Here is a 13,865-nt window from a genome sequence, read left to right as displayed (position 1 = left end):
TGGCAGTCTTTTTTTGTGGTTGCGATTGATTAGCTCTGAATCAAATTAATCATCTCTGATAGAGTTAGGTGGAACTTTAATGAGAAAATTAGATAAAATCACTAAAAAATTCAACTTTTTATGTCAGCAATTCACTTTTTATTGCTGAACAAAAATTTTATTTAAATTATTTCTCTTAAAATTAAATTTATTTTGTATTTTAATTGTTTATAAATTAAAATATATAAATTACGACATATCTGATATATTAATTATTAGCATTATTAAGTAAAACAATTAATTACTTAATGATATATAAAATATATTTATTTAAACGCCAGATTTATAAATATCGAGGTGCTATATATTGATATGAAATTTGATAATTAAGAGTGCATATAATTTTTATAAAAATTACAAGAGTACATATAATAATTATAAAAATATGCTTATAAACTTATTGGATTTAATATTAAAAAATAATATTTGAAGTGTGTGTATGAACAAACAAAAGAACGTTTTAATATTCAAAACAAAATATAAAAAAGATATTGATAAAAAATACGGACAAATAAAATTTAAGCATTTAATTTCTCGAATAAATTAAAATTACATATCAACTCAAATTACATTTCAAAATTATTTTTGTTAGATGCAATTATAAATCTTAAAAAAATAAGATCGCATGAATAATATGTTGAATTAGTTTTTTTTATTATTATTAAATAATTTAAAAGTTCAATTTTATTTAATTTTATTTGAATTATAATCAGTTGGTAGATCTTTTTAAAAGAAATATTAGTTGATGCAAGTTATACTATTTGGGTTGAATGTTTATGGAGTCTCTGACATTTAAGTTTAATTTTGTGTTTAAAATATAATCATTTAACCGGTTTCTGGTTAATATACTAGGAATTAAAATGGTTAATAAACCATTTCATATTTAATGAACAAGACTGTGCGGTGGCAGCCTAAGAGACTATCACCGCATAGCTTGCAGGAATTTCCCTTCGCCTAGGCAGAAGTAAAAAATTTGTCCTTTGGTTTTAAAAAATATACTTTCATGCCTACCTTTTAACAATTGTCCTTTTTATTTTATCTTATAATATATTTTAGACTTACATGTATCAAATATTACTAATTTTCACGTGTTTTTGATATTTAATATATAATCTTACCTCTCAAATAATAAAAAGTATATATAATCTTTTAATAATAAAAAAAATGACAAGGTTCAAAATTCAAATTTGCAAGAGACGAGACTTGAGGCCCACTTACTCATTTGGCCAAACACTCATATAATAAGTGTCTTTTTTTTAGTAGTACTATATAAATCATTTATCTCTATTTTAGGTCATTCTCTTATCATTATAAGAATCAATCAAAAAGTAGGTAGAATTAGAGGTGTTAAAATGGATTGGCGGGTCGTGTTCGTGTCGTGTCGACCCACTCTGTTGACACGATTAGGGTCAACACGAACACGACCCATTTAACTAATCGTGTCAAAATTCCCAATCCTAACACGACACAAATTTTAAACGAGTGACACGACACGACACGATTAACACGTTAAGATAAATGTGTAACACGATTAACACAATTACACGGCTAACACGACACGACTAACACGACCCATTTAACATTTAAGAATTTTTTAAATCATATAAATATAATTTTAACCACAAATTTATCAATTAATTTTCAAATTGTAAAATCTTAATATAATTAATTTATTTTCATATTAATATAATTAATTTAGTAGTTTTATTATATTTTTTTTTATAATTATAACTATTTTATTTTTATATTATTATAAATAATAGAATTTATAAACGGGTTAGGTGGGTTAGATGGGTTCGCGAGTCAACCCGTGACACGACCCATTTATTTCGTGTCATAAACGGGTTGACACGTTTTCGACACGAACCCGCTAAGCCTCAACCCGGATTCGCCAAATTTACGGGTTAGACGAATCGTGTTATCGAGCCATGACCCATTTTGACACCCCTAGATAGAATTCCTTTGGTTCTTAGAGTATCTTCATAGTTTTGTGTTTTTGATAACAATTTCCAGATTTTTGGATTCGCACCCATTTTAATTCAAGTTATTATTATTGAAACTTTATTATCTTGTTTATGAATTTATGCTCTATTTATTATTTAAGTAATTTCTCTTTCTTTTATAATGTTTATTATCTATTGCTTAGTTGTTAATGCTATATGGTTAGTTAAACCCCATGGGGTTAATATATGATTTCAAATGTTGTGTTGATTGGTATTTGTGGGTTATGGCCCAATACATGTTCTAATCATAGTTCTTATTGCTTGCTTAGGATTAGCTATCCTAAATTTGTTGTTAGCTTAATTAACTCACTGAGAGATGATTAATTAAGCGGATTTGTATGATTATGAGCCTAGATATTAATGATGCGGGAGTGGGTAAGGGTTTAGGTAGCCGTGAGCTAATTATTTAATCGTAAATTGCCTAATTGTACGTATCTATTATCACGAGAATGAGTTAGGCTATGTTGGTTTTCTAATTGTCGGTTTTGTTGTTCTTTGAGACTCGAGAGAGCGGGAACGACACATTTGGAATAGATCGACTTGTTAATGGTCATGATTTACATGTTCCGTTACACAAAATTTGTTTGATCATATTAGCCTCTAAGCACCTTTTATCATTATTTTAATCCATAGTTTATTAATTGGTCTTAGTTTTAGTTAATTGTTAGTTAATGTTTTGATTTGATTTTAGTTATAAAGTGTTTGAAAACCAGTGTGCTAAAAACCGGACCGATGACAGAACCGGTATGGTCACCGATTCACGGTTTAACCAGCTTAACCGGTTGAACCGATTACAGTAGAAATAGCATAACGTTATGAAGAGAGGTTCGTCCTTTCACTTGGTCCTTTTGACCAACCAACTTAGGAGCCGTTTGGTTTAAGATTGGGAGTGGGAATGGGAATGAGAATGGAAATCGGAATGAGAGAGCATGTGAATGAGAATGATTATTTTCCTTTGTTGTTTGGTTCAAAATTAGTGTAGGAATGAGAATGGTTAAAGTTTAATAAAACTAATTTATTTTTAATTCTTTTGTTTTTAAATTTTTTATTGACTGCATTAAGTTCAAATTTGAGAAATTATGTGGTTTGGTGGTGAACCGAACAATTTTATTGGTCTAACTGGTTTAGAAAAACTCCAATTTTACGGTTTTTTACGGTTCAGCTGTAAATCCGGTTTTTAGAGCAGAACAAACCAGGCTGACCTCCGGATCCCGATCAAACTGGTCGAACCGGCTGGCCCGGTCTGGTTTATAGAACTTGTTGAAAACCATACTTGTTTTGTTAAACGAATTTCATTCTCATCATAGCTTACTCAAACCTTGTGGGTTTCATACCAGACTTTGTCCACTCTATTACGAGTTGTGATATGTATACTTTCAGTAAATGACCAACATCACCCATTGGAGTAGATAAATCTATTTTAAAATAAAAAAACAAATTGATCGAGATCAGTATTCATCCTACAAAATAATAAGAAAAAAGAAAGAAAGAAAACAAGTCAGAAGAATACCTTCAGTAAATCCTTTCAAGAAAAACATCAACAAGCCTTTTTATGGGATCTTCCAAAGGCAATCACTGATGCCTAAGGTACTTATTTATTAAAATAGGAAATGAAGGTTTTACCATCTCACATTGAAGTGATAAATTGGCGGCTAAGCTAGACTCGTCAAAAATCAAAGAAGAAGGAAAAAATTTCAACAGAAAAAAAAGAAAAACCTTTAAAGAAACTAGATAAGACAAACTCATTCCTAACCAAGAATTTTTTTGACCTTCAACCATACATACAAGGAACCTTAATGATAGACCGCCCTGGTCTTCCATTAGCAAAAACAAAAATCCCTTCATTAAGGGAACAAAAATAATTCAGCACGTTCATTGAAGGGGACCGCTCTTAAAGTGTGCAAGACGCTACAAAGCAAACAAGGAGACAAACAGTACCAGGATAAAGCTGCTTAGGAGAAATTTCTAATTCATTGCACACATCGACAATGAAGGGATCTAAAGTAAACCTAAGTGCAGCTAGAAAATGCTCCTCAAATAAAACAATCCGCTTAGGCGAAGTAGAATATAAAAGTGCCCTAAAACGATACTCGGGTTTTTTTTAACTAGGTATCATTCGAAAAAACCATACTTCAAATGAATTTCAGAAACTTGCTCATTTGAAAGGGTAGATTTTCTAAAACCTATACAATCCATGGCAATTTTGCGCTTTTCTTTCGTATTCGCCATCTTTATTATTATTATTTTTAGGAAAAGGGATAAACATCAAAGTCTACAATTCAAAAAGATGGAAAATAAAAAAAAATGAAGGAATACAAAAAGTACAAGCAAAGAACATCAAGAACACAGACAAGAATAAAACTACTGATACAAAGAAGAACAATAAACAAGACTAGAAACTTAAAATCATAATTAACAAAGACAAAATACTTAGAAATAAAATGCAGCAAATTAAACAGAAGATAAAAGACCAAATGTAGAAATAGAGAATTTTAAAAAGAAAAAAATATTCAAGAATAAAAAGCAGAGAAAGAAAACTCAAGGAATAATTCTTGTCTTTTGTTTGAAGAAGACAAAAATGGAGAAGATAAAGAAAACGTATACACAAATCCCAATAAATTAAAATCCAGGATGAACAACATGTGGCAAGAAACGAATTTCTTTTTGTACAGCAACCATGTGCGATTAAGATACTTTATCACAGCTGGCTAGCCTATAGTCCGATCCTTCATTCTCATCACAGCGAGCTCATACTCTTCATCATTAGTAATAGCTTAGCATCCGTCAACAGAATTTGTAACTCCTTCGCAAAACTTTTCATTTTTCAAATTGATACTTAATAATTTTTATTTTTCAATTATGTGCGTCACATGTTAATGAAATTAAAATTTAATAAATTATACTAAATTAAAAATAAAAATTAAATATTTTTTACTTTTTGTTTGCATTTTATTCTTTTCCCTTATCTTTTTCTTCACTATTCATTATTTTCGCCGCTACCATAGCGGACTGCAGTTGTTCATCCTTTCATTTCTTTTTACCAACGAACTGTTGCTGCTCCTTCTTCGTTGCTACTTCTGCTCCTTTGAACTATTGCTACCGCTTCTTCTTTGAGCAAACGAACGACAAAATGGCGAACAACGAACGAACAAGTTGTTGCTCCAACGAACAACGAACAAGTTAATGGCGAACTAATTATCAAAAAAAAAGTTAATAGCGAACTAAAGAAGACGGAATGATGAAGACCACAGATTGATGAAGACGACGAACAAGCTAACAACTAGTTGCAAACTGTGGTGGAGTTGCAAGGAGGACGGTGGCTGAGTTGGTGCCATGATGTTGGATTTAATTAGTTTTTCTAAATCAAAAATTAAAATTTTATTTAAAGTTAATTAAATAAATTTTGATTATAATTAATTAAGATTAATTAGAATGTAATAAATATCTCACCCTTTTAAAATACACTAAATTATTTGTTTCATCATATATGTTTATCTCTTTTTAGGCTAAATCTATTATAAGGTCCTTAAACTTTTATTTTTTGGTTCATCAAGTCCTTCAACTTTTATTTGGCTTTCTCAAATTCTTAAACTTTTATTTTTTGGTTCATCAGGTCCCTCAACTTCTATTTGACTTTCTCAGGTCCTTAAATTTTTGTTTTTTTGGTTCATTAGGTCCTCAAACGAAGATCCATTTAAGGATCTAATGAACCAAAAAATAAACAATTAGAGACTTGAGAAAGGTAAATAAAAGTTGAAAAACCTGATAAACCAAAAAATAAAAATTTAAGAATTCGAAGAAGTCAAATAAAAGTTAAGAGATCTAATGAACCAAAAATGTATAGTTTAGGAACCTTAAAATATGTTTAACCTTTTTTTCATTGCTGTGGGTGCAATTGTTATGAGGGGACCATCATATAATTTTTTTTTAACGGGAAGAGAATAATCTTCATTAAAGATCGACTATAAAAGTCTCGTACCTAGCCACGTAATCTGGGCTAGGAAAATGTTACAAAATTCGTCATCTCGAAGGGCTTTTTTGGCAACTGTATGTGCCACCCAATTAATGATGCCACAGATTTATGTCATTTCATCTTCAAAAATCACATCCCCGAATTTTTCTATTACTGATTTTTATTTCATTTATTCCTTACAAATTGATTTAACTTTCAAAATTTCAATAATCACTTCAGTATGAATTTTTCCACTCAATATACCTTACATCAATTGAATTGCCATATATAATAGATTGGTTAACAGATATTTCACATTAAATATTATTTGATCTCTTTATTATAATAAAATTATAAATTTATTTCGTTCAAATTATTAAAATGTTATAGTATACAATATTAATTATTCTCTATATATTACTGATAAAGAATTTATTATGTAAAATTTGATAAAAACATACAATTTTGTACAATGTCAACACCAACATCAAATAACATTGATCTCATATTAATTGGGGTTAGCTACATGGATTTTTTTTTTCATTTAGTATAATTTTACGGGACATATTTAAAAAAATAAAAACATTTTTTTTTTGAAAGAATGCAGTTGAGAAATCAAATTTCTCGCTGCCAAATATTATTAAAAATAAAAATAAAAAGGTCAGAGTATCAAAACAAAACAAAACAATCCAACAATGAATAAAAAAATGTAATCTAAAAAAATCTCAACATCAGATCAGTTTATTTGGAAATCGCTTCTTCTCACTCTTTAAGTCATTTTTATCTAAATTTACTTAGGTCTTTCCCTTCTTCGCTTCATTTTAAAAAAAAAATCCAAATTTATGAACTAGTCATTTTTTTGAAAGAAAATTAGATTAAATTTTATTCTATTTGATTCTAACTTAAATTTATTCATATAATTAAAAAAATTATTATTTAAACTGATTTTTTTTTCTTATTTTGATTTTTTTATTACAATAATTTTTTAAAATTTATTTCATTTAATTATAAAAATATTGTATTAGACAATATTGTTTTTCAATATATTACTGGTTGTTTTTAAGTCACATTTCAGTCATTTATAATGATTAAGTAGAGATACTTAAGTAATTATAATTAATAGTAAAATTGATATGATATACTTAAACTAATAAGTGAAAGTTTAATGTTTAAATGAAACTATATATGCTAGTCTCTGTTATTTAAATATCCAAAAACATCAACTACGTACTTACGAAAGAATTACAACATCGACAATTATGTAAACCAACAATTTAATAGACACGTTTACATGAAGTAATAATTATGTAAACCAACAATATAATACGTTTACTAAAGTTGGCCGTCTATTGCCAATTTGTCATCATTTGAGCTAGCATCCTGCAACATAATTTGTAACTCTTTCACAAATCTTTCCATTACTTGGGATGGCAAGCACACTGGCGCTACAAATCCATTCTTGTAACTGCTTTTCATGTTAGCTAACAATGCGATAGGCAGCATTTTTACTTGAACTGGTTTTTGAACTCAAACATAGCTAGAGTGTTTAGGGTAATATAGAAAATGTGCAGCTACTCTGATCAGCTACCTTTTAAAGGGATAATACCATATCGGTAAACTGCTTTGCAACGGAAGAAGAATGAATTAATTATCCCTCTAGAGATTGTGTTTGCAAACAACATTTTTGGCTCTTCAATCATCAGCTGGTTTTAGTAGTAGGCAAATTGTGCCTGAATCAGGCATTCTTTTATCACGTGATCAATACAACTGTAAATTTTTCCGCTCCAAGTCTGCTATTTTCTTACCAATTCCAAAAATGACTACCGGATGCTCATCAATACAGCCAGTTTGTGGGACTGAATGTCAAATTCAAAAAATCATATTTGACAAATATTCATAACATAGGTAGCAAGAAATAAAAAATGCCACTGAAATTCCTAAGAAAACTCTTCTATCAACAGATTTGATACAACACAGAGCGAAGAAATAATAACTCCTTTGTTCTAGGTATCCTTGTTGTACATGCTACCTGCTCCATTCAAAGTCTTTGCCAATCCAAAATCTACATCTCTCCACCCTAAATGTCTCACATCCGATATTATAAACGTCCCCTCCATCGGAAAACAAGGTCGACCCTTAATCACTAGCGTATCCGATGCTGATTGCACATACTCTCTGGTCATCTCTGCTTTAGCCTTTCTAATTAATTCTAATCCATATCCTATAGGATTTTTAATGAGTTCTCCAGCGGTGGATACTGTCGTCGAAAGGGTAAATCCATTGCCATAGTACCCTTTTGGCATTAACTCGGGATTAAATTTTTTACCCGCATTATTAAGGACTATCATTCGCATGTCTAGCATGGGGTTCGGTTGAAGCGCAATAGTTCTACATTTCCAAAGACATGCTGTCAATATTTCCATAGAAGTGCATTGACGAAGATGAGGAGGAGCATAGCTTCGAAGAGTGGCTATTTCATTGGGTCCGAAAAAGAATGCTCGATCAACTAAGTCATCGAGTGGAAATGGGATTGCTGTGGTAAAATCATCATATTCTCTATGTATGCATGTAGTCATTGGTGGATTTCTCGCACTAAGGACTTGTCTTTCCCATACTGGGAGGATACGAGGGGAAAGTTCTCCGCGGGCTAGTTCACCAATTGCTGTCATGAATTGAACTATGCCAACGCCGTCGGACATGGTGTGATTGAGTCGGAGGGCAAAAATAAAACCGCCACATGTGAGGCGTGTCACCTGTAAATTATTTGATACGACAAATATATAATCAATTTGAGAGTAGTAAATTCCTATTATTAATTTCAGTTTGATATGGTATCAGATTAAGTGACTTAAAACTTAATTTTTATTTGGACACAAATATGCTACAGCTAAACATGAGTTGATGTGTTCGAACATATGATTATTTGTAGATTAAAATATTTGACTTTTGTAATAATTTAATTCCATTTCTTAAAACGTTATATCGCAAATTTCAACATTTTGCGCATTTGCATTATGTAGCCTATAGTCGTTTTAACCACTAATAAAATTACAAAATGCACCATTTTTCATAAAACGATGCTATATATAACACCAAAGATTAAAAAGTTAGGACGTGGGTTGCAACAATTTAAAAAATGAGATTAAATCGTAATGAAAGTGAATTATTGTAAATTAATATGCCAATAACCCTAGAAAATGTTTTCTCAAAAAGAAAACCCTAGAAAATACTGTTATTTGAAGCCATATAGTAATTAATTTAGAAAGAAAAAAAAGTACCTGAATAAGTAGCAGAGGGCAATTTATGACTCCATTTGAACAGGGTACATCGAAAAGGAACTCGTCTAAGAAGTGAAATGGAGGTTGAAGTACATTACCGGAGTGTTGGAGATCAAAATCAGCATCAGCCTCAATAAACAACACTCCTTCACCGGTGCATTCCACCGTAAGCTTGCGGTTAAGTCCTTCTCTAAGTCTACCGGCAAACGGATAGTAAAACACTAGTGCTTTACCGATTGCCTCGCGAATCACCTTGACGGGGTCCTTACCTTGCATGGAGGAGTCATGACGATAGATTTGTATGAAGGGAATATGGAAACGGAGACTTTCTTGGTCGTCGATGTCCGACAGTGGCTTAAATTCATGAGGTGTCGGCTTTGACGGAGCTATGAGCTCAGGTTCACGTCTGTTAACCTTGAACAATATGGAACTTGCAGTTGCAGGTGTTTTCATGGCACAAGTATATTTAGGTGTTGGATATTTTCTTTTATCTATTTACACAACGTAGCATCTATTTATATATAGCTGGAGAGAATCATAATAAAAGATAAAGATATGTCATTTCTTTGATTTTATTTTCCTACTTAAAAATATTTTTGACTGTTTTATATATGCTTTTCTATTTAAAATACAGTTTTAATATTTTTAAGACTTTAACTTTTATGAATATATTATGATTTTATTAAAATACAGTGACATACACTACAAGAAACTTGATTTTTGGAAACATGAGTTGTCGTTGTGAAAACTTAAAATATGGTTGTTAAAAGTTTTTAATAACGACAAATGTGGTTGTGCGTGTTGGCGTAATGTAATGTTTTTTATAACGACTTTTTTAAATAATGGTCGTTGCTATAAGTTTTACAAAATCTATAAGATTGGTTGTTAAAAGTTATTAGTAACTATAAAAATTCGTTGTCAAAACATTATAATATTAATTATTATTTTAATATGTTATATAATTTTATAATTTTATAATTTTTATAATTTAAAATACAATTATTATTAAAATTTAATATTTTTTATTTTTTGATTGATATATTACAACAAAAGTAAAAATTATTTTTATAGTGAAGGGTGGGTTTCTTTTATAGTGAGAATGTATCATTCTCATTTCACTTATTTTCAATGTGGGATTTTAACTATTCCTTCTTTCTTTTAGCAACGAAATTATTTGTCGTTGTGAAATGATAATATTTAAAAACGACACATATTAAATCGTTGGTAAAGCAAATAATTTACAATGACATGATTAGTCGTTGTAAAATAAGTATCTTTAAAAACGATATAAATTAAGTCGTTGCTAAAAGTATAACTTTTAATAACGATTTTATTAGGCGTTGTAAAATAATTATATTTAGAAACGACATTAAAATAATCATTATAAAAGGTATATATATTGTAACGATTTTAATAGTCATTGTAATAGACCGTTGCTAAAACTCACTTTTCTTGTAGTGATAATTTCTTTTTCATACATCATTTCAAAATTTTCTGCATTTTTATTTCTATATATTTTTTCTGGTAAATAATGATTATATAAAAAAATGATTATATAAAAAGGACATAAGAAATAATAATAATTTCACTGTGATCAAAGAATTTATGTACTTATATACATCAAATTTGGGTGACCCTTGGTGGTTAGTTTAGCCCTAGTCGATGACTGTATTTTTACAGTTCTCATCATCTTTTCTAGAATAGTTGATTCAGTATGTGGAGAAACCGTTCATGTAATTTTCGTTATTATTAATGGAAATTTTAGCCTTTTGTTAAAAAAAAGAAAGGACATACAACCAATATAACGGCTAATAATCACCCATGGCACCTCAACTTTAGGGGTACGGGCGCTAAACCCCCTGATATTTAAAAACGGGCGCTAACCCCCTAAACTTTGTGTCGGCGCTCACAAAACCCCTTTTGGACAAAAATACCCCTGGCGCCGTCTTTTGTTTGGCGGCTGTCTTTTGAAACAGAAAAAAAAATTGACAGCACCAAGTGTCAGATGACATGTCATCAAAAGACAAAAAAAATGAAAATATCTAAAACACCCCTTAATATAATATTTGATAAAATGAAAAAACCTAACCCAAAATCCAACCACCCATTTAAATCCAAACCGCCACTGATCTAACCGCCGCCACTCCACCACCACCGGAAAATTTTCCGGTCATCTTCTCCGAGTGAATGATGACCGGAAAATTTTTCGGTCACCAAAATTTTCCGGGGTCTGAGGAACGGGTCTGTTCCTCAGAGGAACAGACGGCGGTCTGAGGAACAGACCGTCGCGATCTGTTCCTCAGAGGAACAGATCGCGAATCTGTTCCTCAGAGGAACAGATAAAGATGACCGGAAAATTTCCGGTCATCTTCAAAATGGAGAAGATGACCGGAAAATTATCCGGCGGTGGTCGGGTGGCGGGTCGGTTGGTGGGGTGGTGGTTGGGTCGGTTTTTGGGTTGACAGATTGGTTTATATTAAATTGGGTTGGTTTAATTTTTTTTCTAAATTAAGTTAGGGGTATTTTGGGTGTTTGAAATTTTTAAGATATATTTCTGACGTGTCAGATGATATGACAGTGTCAGAATTTTTTTTTAAAATGTCAGTTGACTGAAAAAACGGCGCCAGGGGTATTTTGGTCATATTTCGTCCAAAAGGGTTTAGTGAGCGCCGACACAAAGGTTAGGGGGTTTAGCGCCCGTTTTTAAACATCAGGGGGTTTAGCGCCCGTACCCCTAAAGTTGAGGTGTCATAGGTGATTATTAGCCCAATATAACAGAATATATATAAAACTTTAAAGTAGAAAAATTCAAACAAGAGTATGAAAAATCTAAATTAAAAGACCTATAAATATAAACTGCCTTGATGAAACTGAGAAAAAAACGCCGAGGTAGAATGACTGTGGTCGAATATCATTTCTATATTTTCAAATATCCAAATTGTATGAAATTATGAATTCAAAGGAAGGATTGCAGCCAATAAAATCTTATCATTTCTATATTTTTAAATTGTTTTCATATTAATATTGTTTCTGTCGTGTAACATGTTCTTTTTTGTGGTTGCAATTGATTGTGTCTATCAAATTACTGATCACCGGTTTAGTTGGTGAAACATTAATTTCCTTCAATTCAACAGTGGTTACACTTACTGATTGACTCAATGCATGGCTCTAATTTAATAGTACTCGCATACTCTCTCTGTTTTTTTATTTGTCTATTTTTAACAAAACATATATTAAATAATAAAATAATTTTAAATTAATATACTAAAAATTTACATGTTGATAGATGTTGTCTCTATTTTACTAAGTAAACTTAAAGGTAACAATGAAAAGAAATTAGAACTTGTCATTAAAATTTGTAAGATAAATATTTTGAAACAAAAAAACTTCAAAAAAGAACAATTAAAAAGAAATAGAGGAGTATTAGCATATGGCTAAAACTAATATTTATTCGTAAGGCTAGATATTTTTTTATAGGCGTAAATAAAAATATTAAATATTAATAATATTAATTTAGTAGACTCTCTATTATTAATTTTTTTATTTTAGTTTATTTTTATAAATAACAATAAATATTAATAATATAAATTTATTTTTATTTTTAATTAATTAATTATTCAGTCTTTATATTAAAAATAACAAATATTATATTCTAAACAAAAATAACAAATTTATTATTTGAAATTTGAAATATTATCTCTCAATTGTGAAAATGACTTTCTACATGTGGCGAGTCATTATTAATTGATGGATACCGAATCCTACTGTAAGTATAATGGAGCCGAGTTACAGGAGATCCACTCTCAGGCGACACCGGACTCCCCCTGAAGACTGAAAGATATGAAGGAGATACCGAATCTCTAAGATTCGGTAACACGCTAATAAAGACCGAATCCCATATGATCCGCCAAGAGCGCGTCAGGTCCGGGATTCGGGTAAACGACTAAGTATGGAAATATTGTCCTATTCGGACACAAACACTACATATGGAAAGATAAGCTCTACTTTAGGAAGATAAGACTATTTAGGAAGACGTTCCTAAATAGGACTCTTATCAGATTAAGGTAGATCCCGACAAATCAGGAGAATATCTACGATACGGCCGAATCCCTACAAAGTAGGATTCACCTGCCTAATACAACTCTACTAGGTATATTCGACTACTATAAAAGGAGCACGAGGTATGCCTAGAATCACAATTACATTCACATACTCAAAACGCTGCTCAAAGCTCTAAACTGACTTTAGCATCGGAGAGTTAATCGGACAACCACCGTCCGGTTAGCTTCTACCCTGTTTTGCAGGTTCACTCACCGGTTCAGAAGGCAGACTCCATCAATTGGCGCCGTCTGTGGGAAAAGCTTAACTAAACTTCAAAAGAAGGAGCTTTTCTGAACTCAAAAACAAATCTCATTGAAGAAGATGACTTCTGAAAGAATAAACCTGAAAGACAAACAACCAATGGACCCAAAAAGCACTCCGGAGATAATCAACGTGACGGAAGACGGGCTTCACAACTCCGGGGAAAAAAGCAACACCGGAGGGCCCTCTTTCTCAACACCCCAGTACCAAACTAATCCAATAAGGGGAAGC

The 13,865-nt window shown here is 31.1% G+C and overlaps 1 protein-coding gene across 1 annotated transcript; it reads right to left on the bottom strand.

Annotated features, from left to right (window-relative positions):
• Positions 1-7,841: 7,841 nt before the first annotated feature.
• LOC126671763 (benzyl alcohol O-benzoyltransferase-like) lies at positions 7,842-9,743 on the bottom strand. Its single transcript, XM_050365567.2, has 2 exons — positions 9,273-9,743; positions 7,842-8,747 (listed from the first exon to the last, which is right to left on the bottom strand). The coding sequence occupies exons 1-2, from the start codon at positions 9,723-9,725 to the stop codon at positions 7,998-8,000; spliced, it is 1,203 nt and encodes a 400-aa protein (XP_050221524.1). The 5' UTR covers positions 9,726-9,743; the 3' UTR covers positions 7,842-7,997.
• Positions 9,744-13,865: the final 4,122 nt, after the last annotated feature.

The sequence above is a fragment of the Mercurialis annua genome, linkage group LG3 (assembly GCF_937616625.2).
Source record: "Mercurialis annua linkage group LG3, ddMerAnnu1.2, whole genome shotgun sequence".
Lineage (NCBI taxonomy): Eukaryota > Viridiplantae > Streptophyta > Magnoliopsida > Malpighiales > Euphorbiaceae > Mercurialis > Mercurialis annua.
The sequence above is the reverse complement of the archived record's forward strand: the minus strand, read 5'-3'. Positions and strand labels throughout refer to the sequence as shown.

Coding starts and splice junctions, on each gene's coding strand:
- LOC126671763 (XM_050365567.2), bottom strand. CDS start 9,725: ATGAAAACACCTGCAACTGCAAGTTCCATATTGTTCAAGGTTAACAGA. Junction 8,748..9,272: donor GCCCTCTGCTACTTATTCAG/GTACTTTTTTTT, acceptor AATAATTTACAG/GTGACACGCCTCACATGTGG.